This window comes from Ranitomeya imitator, chromosome 5, assembly GCF_032444005.1.
Source record: "Ranitomeya imitator isolate aRanImi1 chromosome 5, aRanImi1.pri, whole genome shotgun sequence".
Lineage (NCBI taxonomy): Eukaryota > Metazoa > Chordata > Amphibia > Anura > Dendrobatidae > Ranitomeya > Ranitomeya imitator.
The window spans coordinates 417643471-417667631 of NC_091286.1; the positions used below are offsets into that span (position 1 = coordinate 417643471).

Sequence of the window (24161 nt, forward strand, 5' to 3'; positions counted from 1 at the left end):
GACAGCAATGACCATCGGATTGGACCGCCCACCCAGGTGAGTATAATCTAACCTCTTTTTCTCATCTTTCAGGATACATCGGGGGCTTATCTACAGCATTCCATAATGCTGTAGATAAGCCCCTGATGCTGGTGGGCTTAGCTCATCTTCAATTTTGGGGGTGACAGTTTCCCTTTAAATTCTAACCAACTCAATATCAAATTGACTTATCATTGATATTTTAGATGTCACCATTAAATTGGATAACTTTGGTATTCTACAGTCTGCCATTTTTCGCAAGGAAACTGCAGTAAATTCCCTCTTTCATGCTTTGTCTGCTCATCCTAGACATGTGATCAAAGCAATTATTACTGGGCAATTTCTAAGACTTTGTCGGATTTGCTCCTCTGTAGATGATTTTAAAATTCGTGCAAATGAGATGAAGCAAAGATTTTTGGAACGTGGCTATAACCACAGATGCATTAAGAAAGCTTATAGCCCGGCCCAAGGTAAGGATCGACAAAGCCTTATTTTTCCAATGGAAAAACGCAATGTAGATAATAAGGTAAGAATAATTACCCAATATCTACTTTGTTTCCCACTATTATTCCTAAACCCATCTCACGGTGGGGTTGTTCCCCTTGTGGCAATTGCATTGTATGTTCAAATGTTGAGCATGCCACTACTTTTTGGGCATCTGACAATAAAGTATTTAAAATCACTCAAACAATCACTTGCACTATGAAGGCAGTGATTTATCATGCCACTTGCCCTTGCTCAAAAACTTATATTGGACTTACAACACCTTTTAAATTGCGGGTTCGGGAACATGTAAGGCAAAATTGCCGCTGAGAAAGAAACGACTATTGAACAACTAAAACCTATTCTGAGACATTTTTAAAGGTTTCACAATTGTGATCCATCTGGCTTAAGAGTCATTGGTATTGATTGCATCGTTACTGATTTACGTGGGGGTAATGTCAGTCGGCTCCTTGCACAAAAAGAAGCTAGGTGGATTTGGACTTTGCGTATGTTACCTCTGGGTCTCAACAAAGCTCTTAATTATTCATCATTTCTCTGATCATCTTAGTAATTACCTCTTAATCTTTTTCGGGCATTGTATTTTATTTTGCATATTATTGTTTTATTTTAACTATTAAATGTTGCTTAATTTTTACATATTATGGTACTAATATGTGTTTTATATTTTTCTAGTTTTTCAGACTCAATCGTCATTTACTTCTGGATTCATATTATGAACCTACCTGCTGTTGTCAGTTGGATTTATGAAATTGGATTTACGAAATTCTGTATTTATGGACTTTAATATTACTATTTCTTTAAAAAATATATTTTTTATTTTTATTTTTCTACTCAATTTATCTTATGAATTTACCTTCTGTTACCAATTGGATATATGTAATTCAGTATTTATGGACATTGACATTATATATACTTTATATATTTTTTGTCATGTTTTCATATTTTTTAGGGGACCACTAATTTTTTGGACAATATTTTAATACTTTAAAAATGTAATATTAATTTTTTAGCATAAAAATAGTAATTTTCTTGATTGTATTTAATCATGTGTGTATCACTATAACTCACTTATTTCGGTATCATATGTATATAAAATATATATATTTCTTTTTTGCACAATTATTTATTATTTATTTAACTGTCACATGTATGGTGTATATATGTTTTGTTTTATGTTTTGGATCACTGTACCCTTTACACAATTTGTTTTTTTTAATTTTTATGTTTATATTCTTATTTTTATTTTCTTCTATTTATTTTCTTATTTTTTTCTTTCATTTCACATTGATATATGTCCTTAATTTTATTTTCTATATATATGTTTTCTCTATCAATAAGTCCTTTCTTTAATCTATTTTTAATGTGATACCAGTGTCCAACCTGCAACAATTACATTCTATCATTTGCACACATTTTTCTACTTATAACATCCATTTTAGCAAGATTTTTCCTCCATTCCAGAGGGTGGGCTTTCTAATTGTACTGGTTACCTCTGTATACGGATGGTGGGCATGTATGTTCGCCCCCTCTGCTAGCATTTTCTGTGACATCTCCCCGATGTCTCAGTGCGCTCTGTCCTGGCTCACGCTAATGTGACACATGTGGGCGTAGTTTTACGGTCATGTGCTCGCGGCATCATCGTGACGTCTCTGGTGGATGTAACCGGGGGGATGAGTCATTCGCGCATATGCCATTCAACATCCGCGTATATGCCACCATGACAACCTTTTTGATTGGTTTATAGCCCTAAATAAACCTCATTTCCTGTTTACCACTTATCAAGCCCTCCGAAAGAAGGCCAGAAGTGCCGAAATGTATGTAGGGGACATTGCAGCACGCTCCTCACAGGTATTAAATGCCCCTTTGATGATTAATTTTTGGCTCTCGCAGCATATACTTCATCTCCTCTCATTAGCACCTTATGCTTTTATTTTTTGCATTGCACTTTAGTATTTTCATCTGTACACTGTGCTTATATGTATATCTCATTCCACTTTAGCACTTTTCACTTTTTCTACTTATTTTGTCTACTTGAATATATTTATATGCCCATTTATACATAGTTTTTAGTTTTATGAGTGCACTTTAACACTATACTTATATTTTGTCAATATTCTTTTAGCCTGTTTCAGTATTTGTTTTTATATATATTACTTGCACCATTTTTTGTCTATCACTTATTATTAAGATAATATTTATATATGCATATATATATTTTTTGACAAATATTATAATACTGTATATAATCTTAGAGGTGCTATTGTGCTATTGATATTTCTATGGGGAGCTATTTTTCTAAAATTTAAAAAAAAAATATTTAATTTTATTGGTCTTTCTTTGGCACTTTCGTTTATATGATCCTTTGGTCGAATTTTGCAGATTTTGAGGAAAATGCTCAGGAATCTGAACACAAATCCAAATGTGCAAGGTTCATGCCAAACATGAGATTGGCAAACTTTTTCCAAACAAGTTCACTCATTTGTAGTCTCCAGCGGGGAGCATTAGGACATAGTGATGGAATGGAGGGTGAATAAATAAATATATGATTGCATTATTTCCACATAATTTCTGCCTGTGTGAAGCAGTTTAGCTATGATAACCTCTATAAAGGATCGTATTCATTACTGTCTCATATTGCTGATGTATTGCACTTACCTGTGTATCCAGGATTACATGTACAGAAGTAACTTCCCACTGTGTTCTTACAGGTGGCGGCAGCTGAACAGTTGTTCTTTCCTCCACATTCATCAATATCAGCACAATATGACCCGTTACCTGATCAAAACACAGAAATAACAAATTATTATTGATGTTTTATCTTTTCCACATTTTTATTTGATAAGATTTTGTGAAAAGAACATATGGGCATGACGGTGGCTCAGTTGTTGGTACTGCAGCTCTGGAGTCCGGGGTTCAAATCCCACCTAGAAGTTTGTATGTTCTGTGTTTCCATAGATTTTGTCCAGGTACTCCGGTTTCCTCCCACAAACCAAAGATATATTGAGAGTGAATCTAGATTATGAGCCACAACAGGGACAGTGCCTATAATGTAGTGTATGTAAAGCCCTGTGGAATTGATGTTGCTATATAACATATAAAATAGAGCATCAATGGATGGTACTAAATAGAATCAAAGAATCATAAAATGGTAGAGTTGAAAGGGACCTCCAGGGTCATCGTGTCCAACCCCCTGCTCAATGCAGCGCAGGGTTCACTGAACCATCTCAGACAGATGTCTGTCCAGCTTCTGTTTGAAGACTTCCATGGAAGGAGAACTTTGGCTGCCTGTTCCACTCATTAATCAACTGCACCACCATGTATGCTAAGGGTGCCAGGACATTTGGCTCTGCTTGGCCCTGTGTTACCTCACACAAGTTTAGCTCTGCAAAGGCTTCTGCTCTGCCTACTTGCAAGACCAAAACTGACACACGCAACCCCCTGCTGCATGGGTTTCTACACAAGAACCTGTGGCTGTAGGCCACATGGAAAACCTGGGACTGGGGGAGGAAATAGATCACCCCACTACCATCCAATAGTCCATTTAAAAAATTAAAGCCCATAGCAGGTTTTCTTAAATCTGGCTCGGACAAATAGTTTGCTTAAGATCAACACTTACTTCTATTCTGCCTTGCAATCACAGCTATGCCTGTGACTGTAATGCACTCCCACGGCATCCCTATGCTTCTTTGCACATCCTAGGGGACAAATAGTGACCCTCGCATATAACAGCGGTCACTGCCTCACAAGGCCTATGGGGAGTGTATTATACTATATTGATGACTATCTAATGCATTATACTATATGGAGGCTATATAGGGGCCATCATACTGTGCTCGAAACATTAAACAGTTTGGTGGTTGGGAATAGGCCCGTTTAGTACAGTACTAATCTCGGCAGCCGAGTACTGGCTGGAAGACGTTGCCATGTCGGTCAGGGCCAGATGGAAAAGACTTGAAAAGTGAATGATGCCATCAGAAAGAATGTCAGCTGTAAGTCACCGTCTATAACTGTGCAGTAATCTCTTCCATGGGACTGGTATCTACCACTGACAATATGGTGGTAATATCAATGTTAGTCTTTATATAGATATTATATAGATATTATTTTCGGCAACAGAGCAATCATCTGCTGAGGTTCTCCTACATTCACGATTAGGGAGCGTCACCCAGTAGTAATCAAGATTACCCGGTTAGGGGCCCACTCAGAAGTTTAGTCCTCCCTGAACCAAAACTCTAGCTACGCCGCTCGCTTTTAATCTTTCATTGTGAAAATGAGAATAAAGCTGATCCCTCTACAGTGTAACAGCCCTTGAGGTATCTGTAGATAGCTATTAAGTCTCTTCTTAGTCTTCTCCTTTGCAAACTAAATTTTCCCAAGTCTTCTGCAGACTGTTCACAATTCTAGTTGCTCTTCTCTGAACGTGCTCCAGTTTGTTCATGTTTTTTTAAAACATGGTGGCCCAGAACTGGGCACAGTATTCCAGTTGAGGTCAGGTGAAATAGGTCAATAGTACATAATATATATAACAACCTCATTCATCATTAATATACAGAATGTGGCGTCCTGATTAGTCACTGTAAAAAAATTAGTGATTAGTGTTGAGCATTCCGATACCACAAGTATCGGGTATCGGCCGATATTTGCTGTATCGGAATTCCGATATCGAGTTCCAATATTTTTGTGATATCAGGAATCGGTATCGGGATTAAGATTTATGTGTAAAATAAAGAATAAAAATAAAAAATATTGATATACTTACCCTCTGACGCGCCCTGGTTGTCACCGCTGCAACCGCCATGCTTTCCTTCCTGAGAATGAGCACGTTAAGGACCTTCGATGATGTGGCGGCTTGTGATTGGTCACGTGAGCGGTCACATGACGCTACCGCGACCAATAACAAGCCGCGACATCATCGAAGGTTATTAACGCGCTCATTTTTAAGAATGAGCGCGTTAAGGACCTTCGATGACGTGGCGGCTTGTGATTGGTCGTGTGATCGGTCACATGACGCTACCGCGACCAATCACAAGCCGCGACGTCATCGAAGGTCATTAACGCGCTCATTCTCAGGAAGGAAAGCATGGCGGTTGCAGCGATGACAACCAGGGCGCGTCAGAGGGTGAGTATATCAATATTTTTTATTTTTATTCTTTATTTTAAACATGAATATGGATCCCAGGGCCTGAAGGAGAGTTTCCTCTCCTTCAGACCCTGGGATCCATTACAGGATACCTTCCGATATTTGTGTCCCATTGACTTGTATTGGTATCGGATTTCGGTTTCGGCAATATCCGATATTTTTCGGATATCGGCCGATACCATCCGATACTGATACTTTCAAATATCGCACGGTATCGCTCAACACTAGTGATGATCTATAGTAGAAGTTAAACAGGTCTCAACTTTTCTGCACAGCTCGTGCCATTTCTTTTTCTCAGCAGAAAAGCACAGAGTTTATATTGGCTTTCTGAAGTCTTGCGGATATACTCACTTATACCTGTGTTCTTAAGATGTGAGCATAGTAGTGGTGCTGCAAGAATCTATGATTATCTTCATGTATTGCAGCTTAGCGGCTTCTCTATGATGACAGTGGCAAGACGATGTAATTAAATTGTCAGTAAGCATCATTCATCACGAAAGTGGAGAGAAAAAGCACGACAAAGTATTGTCTGATGGGAGGTGAATGTTTTTTTTTTAATATATGGACAATATATATACAAGGGGTACAGTGGTGGCTTTATACATAAGTATACAGTTAGGGCCAGAAATATTTGGACAGTGACACAATTTTCGCGAGTTGGGCTCTGCATGCCACCACATTGGATTTGAAATGAAACCTCTACAACAGAATTCAAGTGCAGATTGTAACGTTTAATTTGAAGGGTTGAACAAAAATATCTGATAGAAAATGTAGGAATTGTACACATTTCTTTACAAACACTCCACATTTTAGGAGGTCAAAAGTAATTGGACAAATAAACATAACCCAAACAAAATTTTATTTTCAATATTTTGTTGCAAATCCTTTGGAGGCAATCACTGCCTTAAGTCTGGAACCCATGGACATCACCAAACGCTGGGTTTCCTCCTTCTTAATGCTTTGCCAGGCCTTTACAGCCGCAGCCTTCAGGTCTTGCTTGTTTGTGGGTCTTTCCGTCTTAAGTCTGGATTTGAGCAAGTGAAATGCATGCTCAATTGGGTTTAGATCTGGAGATTGACTTGGCCATTGCAGAATGTTCCACTTTTTGGCACTCATGAACTCCTGGGTAGCTTTGGCTGTATGCTTGGGGTCATTGTCCATCTGTACTATGAAGCGCCGTCCAATCAACTTTGCAGCATTTGGCTGAATCTGGGCTGAAAGTATATCCCGGTACACTTCAGAATTCATCCGGCTACTCTTGTCTGCTCTTATGTCATCAATAAACACAAGTGACCCAGTGCCATTGAAAGCCATGCATGCCCATGCCATCACGTTGCCTCCACCATGTTTTACAGAGGATGTGGTGTGCCTTGGATCATGTGCCGTTCCCTTTCTTCTCCAAACTTTTTTCTTCCCATCATTCTGGTACAGGTTGATCTTTGTCTCATCTGTCCATAGAATACTTTTCCAGAACTGAGCTGGCTTCTTGAGGTGTTTTTCTGCAAATTTAACTCTGGCCTGTCTATTTTTGATATTGATGAATGGTTTGCATCTAGATGTGAACCCTTTGTATTTACTGTCATGGAGTCTTCTCTTTACTGTTGACTTAGAGACAGATACACCTACTTCACTGAGAGTGTTCTGGACTTCAGTTGATGTTGTGAACGGGTTCTTCTTCACCAAATTAAGTATGCGGCGATCATCCACCACTGTTGTCATCCGTGGACGCCCAGGCCTTTTTGAGTTCCCAAGCTCACCAGTCAATTCCTTTTTTCTCAGAATGTACCCAACTGTTGATTTTGCTACTCCAAGCATGTCTGCTATCTCTCTGATGGATTTTTTCTTTTTTTTCAGCCTCAGGATGTTCTGCTTCACCTCAATTGAGAGTTCCTTTGACCGCATGTTGTCTGCTCACAGCAACAGCTTCCAAATGCAAAACCACACACCTGGAATCCACCCCTGACCTTTTAACTACTTCATTGATTACAGGTTAACGAGGGAGACGCCTTCAGAGTTAATTGCAGCCCTTAGAGTCCATTGTCCAATTACTTTTGGTCCCTTGAAAAAGAGGACGCTATGCATTACAGAGCTATGATTCCTAAACCCTTTCTCCGATTTGGATGTGGAAACTATCATATTGCAGCTGGGAGTGTGCACTTTCAGCCCATATTATATATATAATTGTATTTCTGAACATGTTTTTGTAAACAGCTAAAATAACAAAACTTGTGTCACTGTCCAAATATTTCTGGCCCTAACTGTACATATATATATATATATATATATATATATATATATATATATATATATATATATATATATATATATATATTCAGGAGGAACATTTGCATTTACATTTATATTCAGGGGGCACATTGGTTACATATACAGTATATTCAAGGGAATTTTTTCATATGAAGAATTCTGAATGGCACGTCTTTTTTATTTTAGAGACATAAAAAAGTCAATTTGTATATATAATTTCTATTTTTAAGGGTGTAGTGTGTGGAATTGCTGGAAAAGCAAGAAACCAAAGATATTTCTGCAGTGACAAGTCATGGCTGGGATAAGTACTCATGAATATCTTGGCAAGACAGACATGAAATACATACAATTAATCCTATCAGAGTAGAATAAGTCACTGAATGTGAATTTTTATTACATATCTAATGACAAATGATCAGTACTGTAGTCACTGTGCCGCACTGGAGTAATGATGGTTTAAAAGTTGAACGTCAACATGGCACAAACTTATAAGGCAGAAATATATACTGTACATGTTTCTACAAAACTTGCTTTGGGAGCATAATCAGATGTGTGTCATTCACGCCCATTTACACTTCTGAATACTGTATCCTCCCTTATATTTGTTTAGTAGGTTTGAGGTTATGATTGTTACTGTTTTATGGATGAAGGGACCTGAATAGAGATGAGGGAACCCAGGCTATAAAGTTCTAGGTTCATACCGTACACCTAGTGAACGGCTATGTATTTTGAACACGGACTTCTCCTGGAAGTCCATTTTACAGTTCGTGGAGTTTGGAGTGGAGAGAGGAGAGAGAGAGATTTTCCAGCTGCGAAGTTTGGATCCCCATTGAATTTAAATGGGGCTCGGGTTCAGTTTTGAGTTTTGATACTCGATCCAAACTTTGGACTAAGCTTTCAGGGTCTGCTCATACCTTAAAGATCGTTTGACTGCACTGGTGTAAATCAATATTCCTTGGATTCAAGGCAAGTAATGATGGGCGAACATGAACAGTAAAGTTCTGGGTTCATACTGTATACCTACTGTTCGGGAACAGATTCAGAACACAGACTTCTCCAGGAAGTTATGTTGCTGTTTGGATGCTGCACCCTGAACATCTGGTGTTTACCAGGCTGTCATCTGCATGACAGTGTGAGAAAAACTGGTGACTCTGATAATCTTACCGACGGTCAGAGTGCTAGCTGCTATGACCAGCGGTAAAAAGTTTACTTCCAGTCACAGAGGCGTTGCTTGATGTTATTACTACTCCCATCAGCTTATGCCTGCTGCTGATACTAACAGCAAATGCGGGCACTGCTGATGGGAGTATCCATCAGCTGGCGCCTAAGCTATAAATAAATACATTTAAAAAAAATGATGTGGGGTCTGTTCTATTTTTGAAAACCAGCATGGCAAAACTGACAACTGCAAGCTTCAACCCTCAGCTGTCATCTTTATCATGGCTGGTTATCAAGAATAAAGGGGTCCCCATGCCATTTTTATTTAATTATTTAAATAAGTAATTAAAAAAAGCAGTCTCCCCATTTTTGACAACCAGCCACGCTAAAGCAGCCAGCTTGGGGCTGGAATTCTCAAGCTGGTAAGAGATAAGGGATATTGCCCCCCAGCCTAAAAATAGCAACCCAAAGCCACCCTAGAAAAAGCGCTTCTATTAGATGGTGCTTTACCCAGCTCTTCCCACTTGGTGGCGGCGAGTGGGGTTAATATTTGTGGAGTTGATGTCACCTTTATGTTGTCAGGTGACATAAAGCCCTCAGATTAGTAATAGAGAGATGTCTATAAGGCTATGTGCACACGTTGCGGATTAGGCTTAAGAATTTCTGGTGCAGATTCTGCCTCTCCTGGCAGAAAACGCACCTGCGGATTTGTCGCGTTTTTTGTGCGGTTCCACAGCATTTTTTGTGCATTTTTGCTGCGATTTTCTTGCGGATTTGCTGCATTGTTTACCCCTGCGGTTTCCTATAATGGAATGGGTACAAAAACGCTGCAAATTCACAAAAAAGAAATGACATGCTACTTCTTTTAAACCGCAGCATTTCCGCAGCGGATTTTCCACAAAGTGTGCACAGCATTTGTTTTTCTCATTGGTTTACATTGTACTGTAAATCAATTTCGGATGTGCAGCGTTTCTGCACCTCAAAAACCACTGCGGATCCGCAGAGAATCCGCACTGTGTGCACATACCCTTAGACACCTTTCTATTACTAAACCCATAGTCATATTGTAAATAAAAAACACACAGAATAAAGTCCTTTATTTGAAATAAAAATGCACACCCTTTTTTACAATCTTATTAAAAAATAACAAAGTTATACTCACCTTACGCCAATTCCATTGAAGCACTTGTCACCTGTAAAAAACAGAAAATAATAAGAAACAAAAATATGCTCCTTATACCTAATTCATCCATGCCCATGTCTACTATAAAATAATAAACACTCCTATTCCTCACCTGTCTGTATGCTGTTAATCTATACTGTACTGTCCCACAACAATTCAGATGATTTGGAGAGCGGTCACATCAGGAGCGTAATCACTCATCAGTGTCTAGTGCTGAACTCCCACAGTGAGAAAGTTACTGGTGCCATAAGTGAGTTCAAAGGGGTTCAGCTATGAACTCCATTGAACTTTTTTACTTTCTCAACTTTCTCACTTCCACCAGCACAACACTTTTTTTGTCAATGCCCTGCCCAAACAGTCAAACCTGTATCCAGACTATCCCTTGCACGTCCATCTCAGTGTTATGAGCAGCCATCAGTCTGATGACTCTTCCATTTTCGAGCTCCCCCCGTGCCCGAGATGTCTCTAAAACAACTCTAAAAGGCATAATGGTGTACTCCAACCTAGTGTGGACAAGATAGCGTTCCTGCTTGCTTTCTAACTCAGCTTCCATATTTCTAATTTGTTGATATAATCTGCGCTGCTGAATAAATTTAGGAATCCAGACTTTTAAAACATAGATGATTGTGGTTTATTCACAACGCGTTTCAAAGAGTTTATAACTTCTTCCTCAGGAGACAACCACATGTATACCCAGGTATACATGTGGTCGTTTCCTGAGGAAGAAGTTGTATGGACTTGGTGGTTTATTCTCAATGCTTTCAAAGTCCATACAACTTCTTCCTCAGGAGACGACCACATGTATACCTGGGTATACATGTGGTTGTTTCCTGAGGAAGAAGTTATAAACACTTTGAAACACGTTGTGAATAAACCACCATCATCTATATTTTAAAAGTCTGGATTCCTAAATTTATTCAGCAGCAATTAATTGGCCCCTCAGGAGCCGGTCCAGCTCCAAAAAAGGTGTCCATACCCACGTCTCTGGATCTCCTGCACCGCCTCTTGGAGGGCATTAGTGCACCGCATTACGGTTTGCCATCATCTTTAACTTGTCAAAATAACTTTTACTGTTAAACTCAGACTCTGTGCGCTTTCACCAACCAATGAAACATAGCAGGTTAATTCACACAGACCCAGTCAGATCTGACCAGCACCACTGTGCTGCATCCCTCAGTAGGCACGGAAATGTTGACTATTCAATAAAATCTACCTAGTCGTGCACCACGTAGTGCGGCTACCGAACTTTTACCTGGATAACTGGAACAATCAAATGACTGCCAGGGGTAGTCTATTGGTGAGGTAGCACATCAGCTTACAAACTTAACAAAATGACTCTAAACCCACTAGGTATAAAACAGTTATTGAATTATACACTTTCGGGTTCACTTTAAATACCATGTGAGTGCAATGAAATGCTACTTAGAACACCTCTGTATATTTTGATAGTTTCCCCTTTAAACCTGTAGTCTCTGTAAGTTAATAGTGGTTGAGCAAGTTTAGCCTGATGGGCATTGATGCATTCAAGTGTCCGTATCTGCCTGTCTGTGTTTAGCACCAAACTAACTGTATGTGTGTGCAGGCTCCCATCATAATCCTCGCGGTGGGCCTGAATTCAGGACTTACCTACCTGTATCTGGTCATTGTGTCTTTGTAGAGAAGATGAGCCCACCTGTATGATGGCTATTTGACCAAAGGATGCTGAGTCTCTAGCTGGTACAATGTGCTAACTTGCTGGAGGGTCCTCCGCGTGTGTCAGAGATGATGGATCCTGGGGATTTTGGTGCTGACATTTCTTGTGGATGTTGTCACTCCAAACTTCTCCCCTGCGAGTGAACCTGGAACCAGATGGTATCGTCTGCTACCCAGGGCAATCTTTGTCTCCTTGGAACACCTGACTCTGTGAATGGTGCTTGATGGAGATGTCACACGTCCTCCTCTTTCCAGCTCTCACCTAACTCTCTCAAGATGGCCACCGAGCCAACCCCTTCCTGACAGGTATTCCTCCCAATTGGTTGCACTGAGCTCTGGCCTGGGGCTCTGTCTGGTTCTGTCCAAATTTCAGTTCAAACCAGAAGAAGAGAGTCCATTTAAAATAACACAAGTCTCTGCCAAGAGAATAGCTGTTTCTGTCTTCTCATGGAACTGGGCAACTGTCTCTGAATAAAAATCCTGCACAAACCAGTATAACCCCATTCTGACATCAGGGGCGTAATAATACACCAATATCGGACACCCTCCCTTTAATGTCGGCTCCGGCGGTGAGCCCACTTCTTTTTTGGCACATGACCGCTGTTTTGAATAGCGGACATGTGTCGCTAACAGCCGCGGGAGAAATTGTGATCCTTCTGTGGCTGTTAACCCATTAAATGCCATTGTCAAACTCTGACAGTGGCATTTAAAATGCGCTTCCAGCCGGATAAGCGTCAGCAAGTCAGCAATTCTGCTACATACAGGCGATCTGATCATCGTCTGTATGTAGCAGAGCCGATCGGATTATGGCAGCTTCTGGTCTCCAAAGGAGACTATAGAAGCATGTCAAAAGTAAAAAAAAAAAAATTAAATATAAAAAAATTAAAAAAATATAAAAGTTCAAATCACCCCTCTTTTGCCTTATTCAAAATAAAACAATAAAAAAAATCAAACATACACACATTTGGTATCGCCGCATTCAGAATTGCCTGATCTATCAATATAAAAAAAAATTACCCCAATCGCTAAACGGCATAACAAGAAAAAAATTCAAAATGTCAGAATTGTTTTTTTGGTCGCCACAACATTGAATTAAAATGCAATAATGGGCAATCAAAAGATTGTATCTGAACCAAAATGGTATGTTTAAAAAAGTCAGTTAGGTGTTCAAAAAATAAGCCCTCATCCAACCCAAGGTCACAAAAAATGGAGACCCTACGGGTATTGGAAAATGACGCTTTTTTTTTTTAACAAACTTTGGCTTTTTTTCCACCACTTAGATAAAAAAGAACGTATACATGTTTGGTGTCTATTAACTTGCAATGACCTGGAGAATTATAATTGCAGGTCAGCTTTAGCTTTTAGTGAACATGGTAAAAAAGCCAAACAAAAAACAATTGTTGAACTGCACATTTTTTTGCAATTTCACCGCACTTTGAATTTTTTTCCTGTTTTCCAGTACACAATAAGTTAAAACGAATGGTGTCGTTCAAAATTACAACTCATCGCGCAAAAAACACGCCCTGACATGTTCATATTGCCAGAAAATTAAAAGTTAAGGCTCTGGGAGCAAGGGGAGCAAGAAATGAAAACGCAAAAATGAAAATACCTCCGGTCATGAAGGAGTTAAGCCAGAGTCACGAAGGAGTTACAGGGGAGACAGTGGCTGGTGATTAGTACTGTAGGCAAGAATATTCTCAATGTCTATGTTCATTACTAACAAAATAGAGCTAGAGCTGCCAAACTACATGCAAACAGCTATTAGTAGGTAATGGTAAGAAGCATATTCCCATCACCTCAAAAGTGTTAGTAATAAATTCTGTTATGCAGAGGAACTAGTTCTAGATAACTGTATTTCCAGGAATCGCTGTACACTCACTATCAGACTGCAAGAGGCATCTATCTACTTTATGATTGTTTGCAGGTTCTCACACTGAAATTGAGAAATACATAGCAATTCCACTATCATACCAATAAATTGTGAATAACTCATTTGCTTACCGGAGAATCCATCATTACAAGTACAGGTGTAATTCCCTATTGTGTTTGTGCAGGTTGCATTAGGGGAGCAGATATTTTCGGTCTGGCATTCATCAATATCATCACACTGGATTCCATCACCTGAGTAATGTAGAAGGTTTTACAGTTAAAAGAGGATATAAAATTACAGATAGGTGTTTTAAGGGAAATGCACTAATCTAAATACACTGATCAGATACTGAATAATAGAAGTATGAAAGACTAAAGGGACATTAGATGCCTGACTTCCTAAGTACATCCAGGACAAAGTGAGTGTGACATGCAGCATTATCCTCCCCCAGCCACCACACCGGTAGACTTAAGCGCTGCTCACAGATCTATCGGTGATGTAATCTCTAGTGCAATGTCTGTCTGCAGAAACCTACTTTGTACATAGCCCAAATCCTTACAGTAAATAATGTAAAGTGCATATTCTCAATTATAGCCTTAACAAAAATTCAGTTTCTGAGCCCATCAATGGAAGGTTTATAACAGTAAAAAAAAGTTCTGCCAATTCAGTCAGAGATAAAACAAGATATACAGTACATATACACAAAGCATTAATGGAGCTGTCTAAGTAACATAAAAGGCTAGACACAGGTGACAATACTGACAAAATAATGATATATACAGTATAGTAATATATAGTATAGACCAAAAGTTTGGACACACCATCTCATTTAAAGATTTTCCTGTATTTTCATGACTATGAACATTGTACATGCACACTGAAGGCATCAAAACTATGAATTAACACATGTGGAATTATATACTTAACAAAAAAGTGTGAAACAACTGAAATTATATTCTAGGTTCTTCAAAGTAGCCACCTTTTGCTTTGATGACTGCTTTGTACACTCTTGGCATTCTCTTAATGAGCTTCAAGAGGTAGTCACCGGGATTGGTTTTCACTTCACAGGTGTGCCCTGTCAGGTTTAATAAGTGGGATTTCTTGCCTTATAAATGGAGTTGGGACCATCAGTTGTGTTGTGCAGAAGTCTGGTGGATACACAGCTGATAGCCCTACTGAATAGACTGTTAGAATTTGTATTATGGCAAGAAAAAAGCAGCTAAGTAAAGAAAAACGAGTGACCATCATTACTTTAAGAAATGAAGGTCAGTCAGTCCAAAATATTGGGAAGTCTTTGAAAGTGTCCCCAAGTGCAGTGGCAAAAACCATCAAGCACTAAAAAGAAACTGGCTCTCATGAGGACCACCCCAGGAAAGGAAGACCAAGAGTCACCTCTGCTTCTGAGGATAAGTTTATCACAAGCCTCAGAAATTGCAGGTTAACAGCAGCTCAGATTAGAGACCAGGTCAATGCCACACAGAGTTCTAGCAGCAGACACATCTCTACAACAACTATTAAGAGGAGACTTTGTGCAGCAGACCTTCATGGTAAAATAGCTGCTAGGAAACCGCTGCTAAGGACAGGCAACAAGCAGAAGAGACTTGCTTGGCCTAAAAAACACAAGGAATGGACATTAGACCAGTGTAAACCTGTGATAGAAGGGTCCAAATTTTAGATCTTTGGTTCCAACCACCGTGTCTTTGTGAGACGCAGAAAAGGTGAACGGATGGACTCTACATGCCTGGTTCCCACCGTGAAGCATGGAGGAGGAGGTGTGATGGTGTGGGGGTGTTTTACTGGTGACTGTGTTGGGGATTTTTTCAAAATTGAAGGCATACTTAACCAGCATGGCTACCACAGCATCTTGCAGTGGCATGCTATTTTGCTATTCCATCTGGTTTGCGTTTAGTTGGGCCATCATTTATTTTCAACAGGACAGTGACCCCAAACACACCTCCTGGCTGTGTAAGGGCTTTTTGACCATGAAGGAGAGTGATGGAGTGCTATGGCAGATGACCTAGCCTCCACAGTCACCAGACCTGAACCCAATCGAGATGGTTTGGGGTGAGCTGGACCGCAGAGTGAAGGCAAAAGGGGCAACAAGTGCTAAGCATCTCTGGGAACTCCTTCAAGATTGTTGGAAGACCATTCCCGGTGGCTACCTCTTGAAGCTCATCAAGAGAATGCCAAGAGTGTGCAAAGCAGTCATCAAAGCAAAAGGTGGCTACATTGAAGAACCTAGAATATAAGACATAATTTCAGTTGTTTCACACTTTTTTGTTAAGTATATAATTCCATATGTGTTAATTCATAGTTTTGATGACTTCAGTGTGAATGTACAATTTTCATAGTCATGAAAATACAGAAAAATCTTTAAATGAGAAGGTGTGTCCAAACGTTTGGTCTGTACTGTATATACAGTGCCTTTTAAAAATATTCAGCCCCCTGGAACTTTTCAACCTTTTCCCACTTATCATGCTTCAAACATAAAGATACCAAATGTAAATTTTTGGTGAAGAATCAACAAGTGGAACACAATTGTGAAGTTGAATGAAATTTATTGGTTATTTTAAATTTTTTGGGAAATTCAAAAACTGAAAAGTGGGACGTTCAATAATATGTGGCCCCTTTAACATAACACTTTGTTGCACCACCTTTTGCTGTGATTACACCTGCAAATCGCATGTGGTATGTCTTTATCAGTTTTGTACATCGAGAGACTGTAATTCTTGCCCATTCTTCCTTGGCAAACAGCTCGAGCTCAGTGAGGTTTGATGGAGATCATTTGTGAACAGCAGTTTTCAGCTCTTTCCACTGATTCTCGATTGGATTGAGGTCTGAACATTGACTTGGCAATGTTTAGTTATGATTATTTGTGAACCATTCCATTGTAGATTTTATTTTATGTTTGGGGTCATTGTCTTGTTGGAAGACAAATCTCCGTCCCAGTCTCGGGTCTTTTGCAAACTCCAACAGGTTTTCTTCAAGAATGGTCCTGTATTTGGCTCCATCCATCTTCCCATCAGTTTTAACCATCTTCCCTGTCCCTGCTGAAGAAAAGCAAGCCCAAACCATGATGCTGCCACCACCATGTTTGACAGTGGGGATAGTGTGTTCAGGGTGAAAAGCTGTGTTGCCTTTACGCCAAACATATCGTTTGGCATTGTTGCCAAAAAGTTTGATTTTGGTTTCATCTGACCAGAGCACCTTCTTCCACATGTTTGGTGTGTCTCCCAGGTGGCTTGTTGCAAACTTTAAACATCACTTTTTATGGATATCTTTGAGAAATGGCTTTCTTCTTGCCAGTCTTCCATAAAGGCCAGATTTGTTCAGTGTACAACTGATTGTTGTCTTATGGACAGACTGTCCCACCTCAGCTGTAGATCTCTGCAGTTCATCTAGAGTGATCATGGGCCTCTTGGCTGCATCTCTAATCTGTCTCCTCCTTGTTTGAGGTGAAAGTTTAGAGATACAGCCGAGTCTTGGTAGATTTGCAGTGGTATGATACTCCTTCCATTTCAATATGATCGCTTACACAGTGCTCCTTGGGATGTTTAAAGTTTTGGAAATCATTTTGTATCCAAATCCAGCTTTAAGCTTCCCCACAACAGTATCACAGACCTGCCTGTTGTGTTCCTTGGTCTTCATGATGCTCTCTGTGCTTGAAACAGAACCCTGAGACTATCACAGAGCAGGTGCATTTACACGGAGACTTGATTACACACAGGTGGATTATATTTATCATCATTAGGCATTTAGGACCACATTGAATAATTCAGACATCCACAATGAACTTCTGGAGTGAGTTTGCTGCACTGAAAGTAAGGGAGCCAAATCATATTGCACGCCCCACTTTTCAGTTTTTAAACTTCCACAAAGATTTAAAATAACCAATAAATTTCATTCAACTACACAATTGTGTTCCACTTGTTTTTGATTCTTCACCAAAAATTTACCTTTGGTATCTTTATAGTTGAAGCATGATATGTGGGAAAAGGTTGAAAAGTTCCAGGGGGTGGAATACTTTTGCAAGGCACTGTATACTCATCTCTTGTTTAAGCACGGTGTCCCTGATGTTCCTGTAGGGAAGAAAACCAAGATAATGGTCCCCCTTGTGTGTCTGGGCCGGAACTGTCGGGGCTGTCACAATTATTTTAAGGGAAGAAATTCCTGACTGGAGCAGTCCAGGGCATCTAACTGATGAGGGCAGGTCCGACATAAATTGCAGTCTGAGCTGAAAGATGGGACACTTGGAGGGGTACAAGCATGTGAGCAGTGAGATGGTTGACTCCCTCTCAACGCACCCACAACAGCTAGCTGTGACTGCTCATCCGGCTAGTAAGACTGCTGAGCTTATGGAGACATCCGCACTGGGTAGTGACCAAGAAGTAATGCATACTTAGCTCCGCTCACCACTGCGGAGGCACCGATTAGTCCCATCCTCGCGGTGCCTGCTAAGGACCGGCCAGTGCCTGTGGCTGTGTCCGCTGGACTGTGTGCTTCTATTGCGGCCTTGCCTACTTAACTTTCTGTTTCTTCTTCTATGCTGTTGACTATCACCTCTACCCCACCATGTGCACGGATCAGGAGATCACATACCGAAGAACCCGGAGGATTTGTCATTGCACGGAGAAAATGCATCGATCATCTGCGGGACCATATGGAAGATATCTTGCGCCACCTGCGGCACCACCGAGGGATCTTACAGCCACCATCCTCCAGCGCAGACTGATAATTTAACCTGTTACATTCTTTTGCATTTGACTTTCCACCATCCCTCAATCTACATCCTTTACCCCCTGCTTGTACCATTACTGTTTCTATATAAAAAGAATCTGTTAACCCTTGCTCTGCCTCCAATGTGTCACTGCATACTACTCACCTGCTAGCATTCTACATTTCTCACTGGTAAAGTGTTTAAAATGGTTGAAGATGTCATATCATTTACACTGCATGTGAACACTGCAGCCAATCATTGGCTTCAGTGGTACATGACCTGAGACCACAGAGGCCATTGATTGGCTGTGGTTGTAAGGTGAGGTTAATGGGCTGGGATGTCTCCAGTAGAGATGAACAAAACTTTTAAGGTTTCGCTTGGCTTGACAAGCTTCCTGATTTTTGCCGAACAGTTTGCCAAACTTATCCGAACCAAATTTAATTCAAACTGAGGCAAAGCCAAACGCATAGACAACATCATCAGGAGGCCAGAAAGTTGCTAAAACAGCTCAAATTAGGGTCAGACACTAGGAAAAGAGGCTTGAATTGGCACAGAGTACAAATATTATAATTGTGCAGTATAGATGCATGGGACAGGGCTTGGACCAGCATTTCTAGCTTATACATTGATCAGTAACAGGTGGATGAGTGACAGGTGCAGGCCATGTGCTCTGAGGGTCCTGCCAAATTCAGGCAACACACATGAAGGAGACCCAATTTGGAGTCCAAACATTTTCAAAAAATTAGGGGCAGACACCAGAAAACGTGACATCAGTTGACCCACAGTAGAAATTTTATAATGACGGAGCAGTCAGGTACGGGCCATGAATGAGACAGAGTCTGGGCCAGCATTTACAGCTTTGAAATTAAGTTGAAATTAAGAGGTGTGTGAGGGACTGGTGTAGGCCTGCTATGGTGGGAACCCTGATACCTCATGCAACAGTTCAATCTGCCTTTCTGCTTAGCTGCACTCAGGTGGCACAAATATCAGCTTCGTAGACTACTATTGTTAGAAACATTTAAGGATGATAACACAGGTAGTCGATTGAAAGTGCAGGCCTGCCGGTCTGGGAGCTGGGAATGCTACAGGCAACACACATGAAGGAGACCCAACTTTAAGTTGCAACATTTCCAAAAATTAGGGTCAAACACCAGGAAAGTGTCACGCTCACGCCCTGACTGGTGGGTGTGAGCCAGGGAGTTGTGGCCCCACTGTGCCACAAACCAGACAACCCTGGAAGGGGCGTGACTAGAACAGCTGCCTTGGTGTTCGCTGGAGCCTCTGATGATGAGGTCAGGCTTGTGCGGCAAAAAGCTGCCAGGTGCAACTCCAGGGCGGTGTCTGGCTCTGGCTGCTGATCCCACTTGGAGAACAGGAACACTAGAACAGGTGCGGGCATCAGGCACGACTGGCAGATGAGCACAGCTGAAACTCGGACGAGTAGGCTGGCACGGCTGAGACTCGGGCTGGCAGACACGGCTGAGACAGGGCTGGCAGGCACGGCTGAAACAGGGCTGGCAGGCACGGCTGAGACACAGGGCTGGCAGGCACGGCTGAGACACAGGGTTGGCAGGCACGGCGTATGAAGGAACAGGTAGAGACCTGTTCACACAGCAGACGCTAGTACTGGAACAGACATTAAAGAGTGTGGAGTATGACGGAACAGGTTTGGACCTATTCACACAGGAGGTGCAGGTACAGATGCAAGCAGGAAGGAACAAAGTAGAAAGGAACAGTTTGGGGCCTGTTGACACATGAGGAGCAAGTACGGAAGCTGACAGGAAGGAGTGGAGTATGACAAACAGGTTTGGACCTATTCATACAGGAGGTGCAGGTACGGATGAAAGCAGAAAGGAACAGGTTGGGACCTGTTGTGAATTCTGTTATCGAACTCCCTCCTGTGGTCATGAATGGTACTTCGGCGAGTTCTGTCCATGGACTCCCTCTGGTGGCTGTGAGTGGAGCTGCTGCTTCTGAGGTTCCTTCCACAGGTAACGTAGTTTATTCTTTGGCTGGCTGCTCTATTTAACTCCACTCAGATCGTTACTCCATGCCAGCTGTCAATGTTCTTGTACTGGTTCAGTTCGCTCTTGGATCTTTCGGGTGACCTGTCTACTCCAGCAGAAGCTAAGTCCCTGCTAGTTTATTATTTGTTCTTTGTTTTCTTGTCCAGCTTGCTATCATGATTTTGCCTTGCTAGCTGGAAGCTCTGGGGTGCAGAGTGGCACCTCCGCACCGTGAGTCAGTGCCGAGGTCTTTTTTGCACACTCTGCGTGGTCTTTTGTAGTTTTTTGTGCTGACCGCAAAGATACCTTTCCTATCCTCAGTCTGTTTAGTTAGTCTGGCCTCCCTTTGCTGAAACTTATTTCATTCCTGAGTTTGTGACTTTCATCTTAACTCACAATCAATATATGTGGGGGGCTGCCTTTTCCTTTGGGGAATTTCTCTGAGGCAAGGTAGGCTTTATTTTCTATCTCCAGGGCTAGTTAGCTCTTAGGCTGTGAAGAGGCGTCTAGGTCGAGTTAGGTACGCTCCACGGCTATTTCTAGTGTGTGTGATAGAATTAGGGGCTGCGGTCAGCAGAGCTCCCACTTTCCAGAGCTTGTTCTGTGTTAGTTTAACCATCAGGTCGTTCCAGGTGCTCCTAACCACCAGGTCCATAACATTACAGCTGGCCCAAAGTATTAATGCATCTCAATAGAGGAATAAGAGAAGTTCTGAGACCATTTTTTTTCTCTGCAGTGTGTTTTGTCTTTCTTTTCCCCTTAACCTCTGGGTGGTTCAGGACACAGGTGTAGATATGGACATTCAAGGTCTGTCCTCTTGTGTGGATCATCTCACTGCAAGGGTACAAAACATTCAAGATTTTGTGGTTCAGAATCCGATATTAGAGCCTAGAATCCCAATTCCTGATTTGTTTTCTGGAGATAGATCTAAGTTCCTGAATTTCAAAAATAATTGTAAACTGTTTCTTGCTTTGAAACCCCGCTCCTCTGGTGACCCCCGTTCAACAAGTAAAAATCATTATTTCTTTGCTGCGTGGTGACCCTCAAGACTGGGCATTTTCCCTTGCGCCAGGAGATCCTGCATGGCGTGATGTAGATGCGTTTTTTCTCGCGCTTGGATTGCTTTATGATGAACCAAATTCAGTGGATCAGGCAGAGAAAATCTTGCTGGCTTTGTGTCAGGGTCAGGATGAAGCGGAGGTATATTGTCACAAGTTTAGAAAGTGGTCTGTGCTTACTCAGTGGAATGAGTGTGCCCTGGCGGCAATTTTCAGAAAGGGTCTTTCTGAAACCCTTAAGGATGTCATGGTGGGATTTACCACGCCTGCTGGTCTGAATGAGTCTATGTCCTTGGCCATTCAGATCGATCGGCGCTTGCGGGAGTGCAAAGCTGTGCACCATTTGGCGGTATTCTCTGAGCATAGGCCTGAGCCTATGCAATGTGATAGGACTTTGACCAGAGCTGAATGGCAAGGACACAGACGTCGGAATGGGCTGTGTTTTTACTGTAGTGATTCCACTCATGCTATCTCCGATTGTCCTAAGCGCACTAAGCGGTTCGCTAGGTCTGCCACCATTGGTACGGTACAGTCTAAATTTCTTTTGTCCGTTACTCTGATTTGCTCTTTGTCGTCCTATTCTGTTATGGCATTTGTGGATTCAGGTGCTGCCCTGAATTTGATGGACTTGGAGTTTGCCAGGCGCTGTGGTTTTTTCTTGGAGCCCTTGCAGTATCCTATTCCATTGAGAGGAATTGATGCTACGCCTTTGGCCAAGAATAAGCCCCAGTACTGGACTCAATTGACCATGTGCATGGCTCCTGCACATCAGGAGGATATTCGCTTTTTGGTGTTGCATAATCTGCATGATGTGGTCGTTTTGGGGTTGCCATGGCTAAAGGTCCATAATCCAGTATTGGATTGGAAATCTATGTCTGTGTCCAGCTGGGTTTGTCAAGGGGTACATGGTGATGTTCCATTGCTGTCAATTTCGCCATCCACTCCTTCTGAATTCCCTGAATTTTTGTCGGATTACCGGGATGTATTTGATGAGCCCAAATCCAGTGCCCTACCTCCTCATAGGGATTGTGATTGTGCTATTAATTTGATTCCTGGTAGTAAGTTTCCTAAGGGCCGACTGTTATGACCTGGTGGTTAGGAGCACCCGGCATGACCTGATAGTAAACTCACACAGGACAAGCTCTGGGATGTGGGAGCTCTGCTGACCGCAACCCCTAATCCTATCACACACACTAGAAATAGCCGTGGAGCGTTCCTGACTCTCCCTAGACACCTCTTCACAGCCTAAGAGCTAGCTAGCCCTAGAGATAGAAAATAAAGCCTACCTTGCCTCAGAGAAATTCCCCAAAGGAAAAGGCAGCCCCCCACATATATTGACTGTGAGTAAAGATGAAAGTCACAAACGCAGAAATGAAACAGGTTTCAGCAAAGAGAGGCCAGACTTACTAAACAGACAGAGGATAGGAAAGGTATCTTTGCGGTCAGCACAAAAAACTACAAAAGACCACGCAGAGTGTGCAAAAAGATCTCCGCACCGACTAACGATGCAGAGATGCCACTCTGCATCCCAGAGCTTCCAGCTAGCAAGACAAAATCATGATAACCAGCTGGACAAGGAAACAATGAACAAATAATAACTATCAGGAACTTAGCTTCTGCTGGAGAAGACAGGTCACCAGAAAGATCCAAGAGCGAACTGAACCAATGCAAGAACATTGACAGCTGGCATGGAGTAACGATCTGAGTGGAGTTAAATAGAACAGCCAACCAAAGGATAAACCACGTCACCTGTGTAAGGAACCTCAGAAGCAGCAGCTTCACTCACAGCCACCAGAGGGAGTCCATGCACAGAACTCGCCGAAGTACCATTCACGACCACAGGAGGGAGTTCGACAACAGAATTCACAACAGCCGACTGTTCAATTTATCTGTGCCAGAGCACGCCGCTATGCGGAGTTATATAAAGGAATCCTTGGAGAAAGGTCATATTCGCCTGTCGTCATCACCATTGGGAGCAGGGTTCTTTTTTGTTGCCAGGAAGGATGGTTCTTTGAGACCTTGTATTGATTACCGCCTTCTTAATAAGATCACAGTCAAATTTCAGTACCCTTTGCTGCTATTGTCTGATTTGTTTGCTCGGATTAAGGGGGCTAGTTGGTTCACCAAGTTAGAGCTTCGAGGGGCGTATAATCTTGTGCGTATTAAACAGGGCGATGAATGGAAAACAGCATTTAATACGCCCGAGGGCCATTTTGAGTACCTGGTTATGCCATTCGGGCTTTCTAATGCTCCATCTGTATTTCAGTCCTTTATGCATGACATCTTCCGAGAGTACCTGGATAGATTCATGATTGTATATTTGGATGATATTTTGGTCTTTTCGGATGATTGGGAGTCTCATGTAAAGCAGGTCAGAATGGTGTTCCAGGTCCTTCGTGCAAATTCCTTGTTTGTGAAGGGGTCAAAGTGTCTCTTTGGAGTTCAGACGGTTTCATTTTTGGGTTTCATTGTTTCCCCTTCTACTATCGAGATGGACCCTGTTAAAGTTCAGGCCATTTATGATTGGACTCAGCCGACATCTATGAAGAG

At 41.6% G+C, this 24161-nt stretch overlaps 1 protein-coding gene across 1 annotated transcript in view; it reads right to left on the reverse strand.

Annotated features, from left to right (window-relative positions):
• The window catches only part of LOC138638067 (mucin-4-like), a 497598-nt gene that overhangs the window by 157459 nt on the left and 315978 nt on the right, over positions 1–24161 (reverse strand). Inside the window, exons 55-56 of the mRNA XM_069727050.1 lie at positions 13962–14081; positions 3178–3297 (exon numbers count right to left, since the gene is read on the reverse strand). Of these exons, the coding sequence (XP_069583151.1) occupies positions 3178–3297; positions 13962–14081 (240 nt within the window). The remainder of the gene's footprint in view (positions 1–3177; positions 3298–13961; positions 14082–24161) is intronic.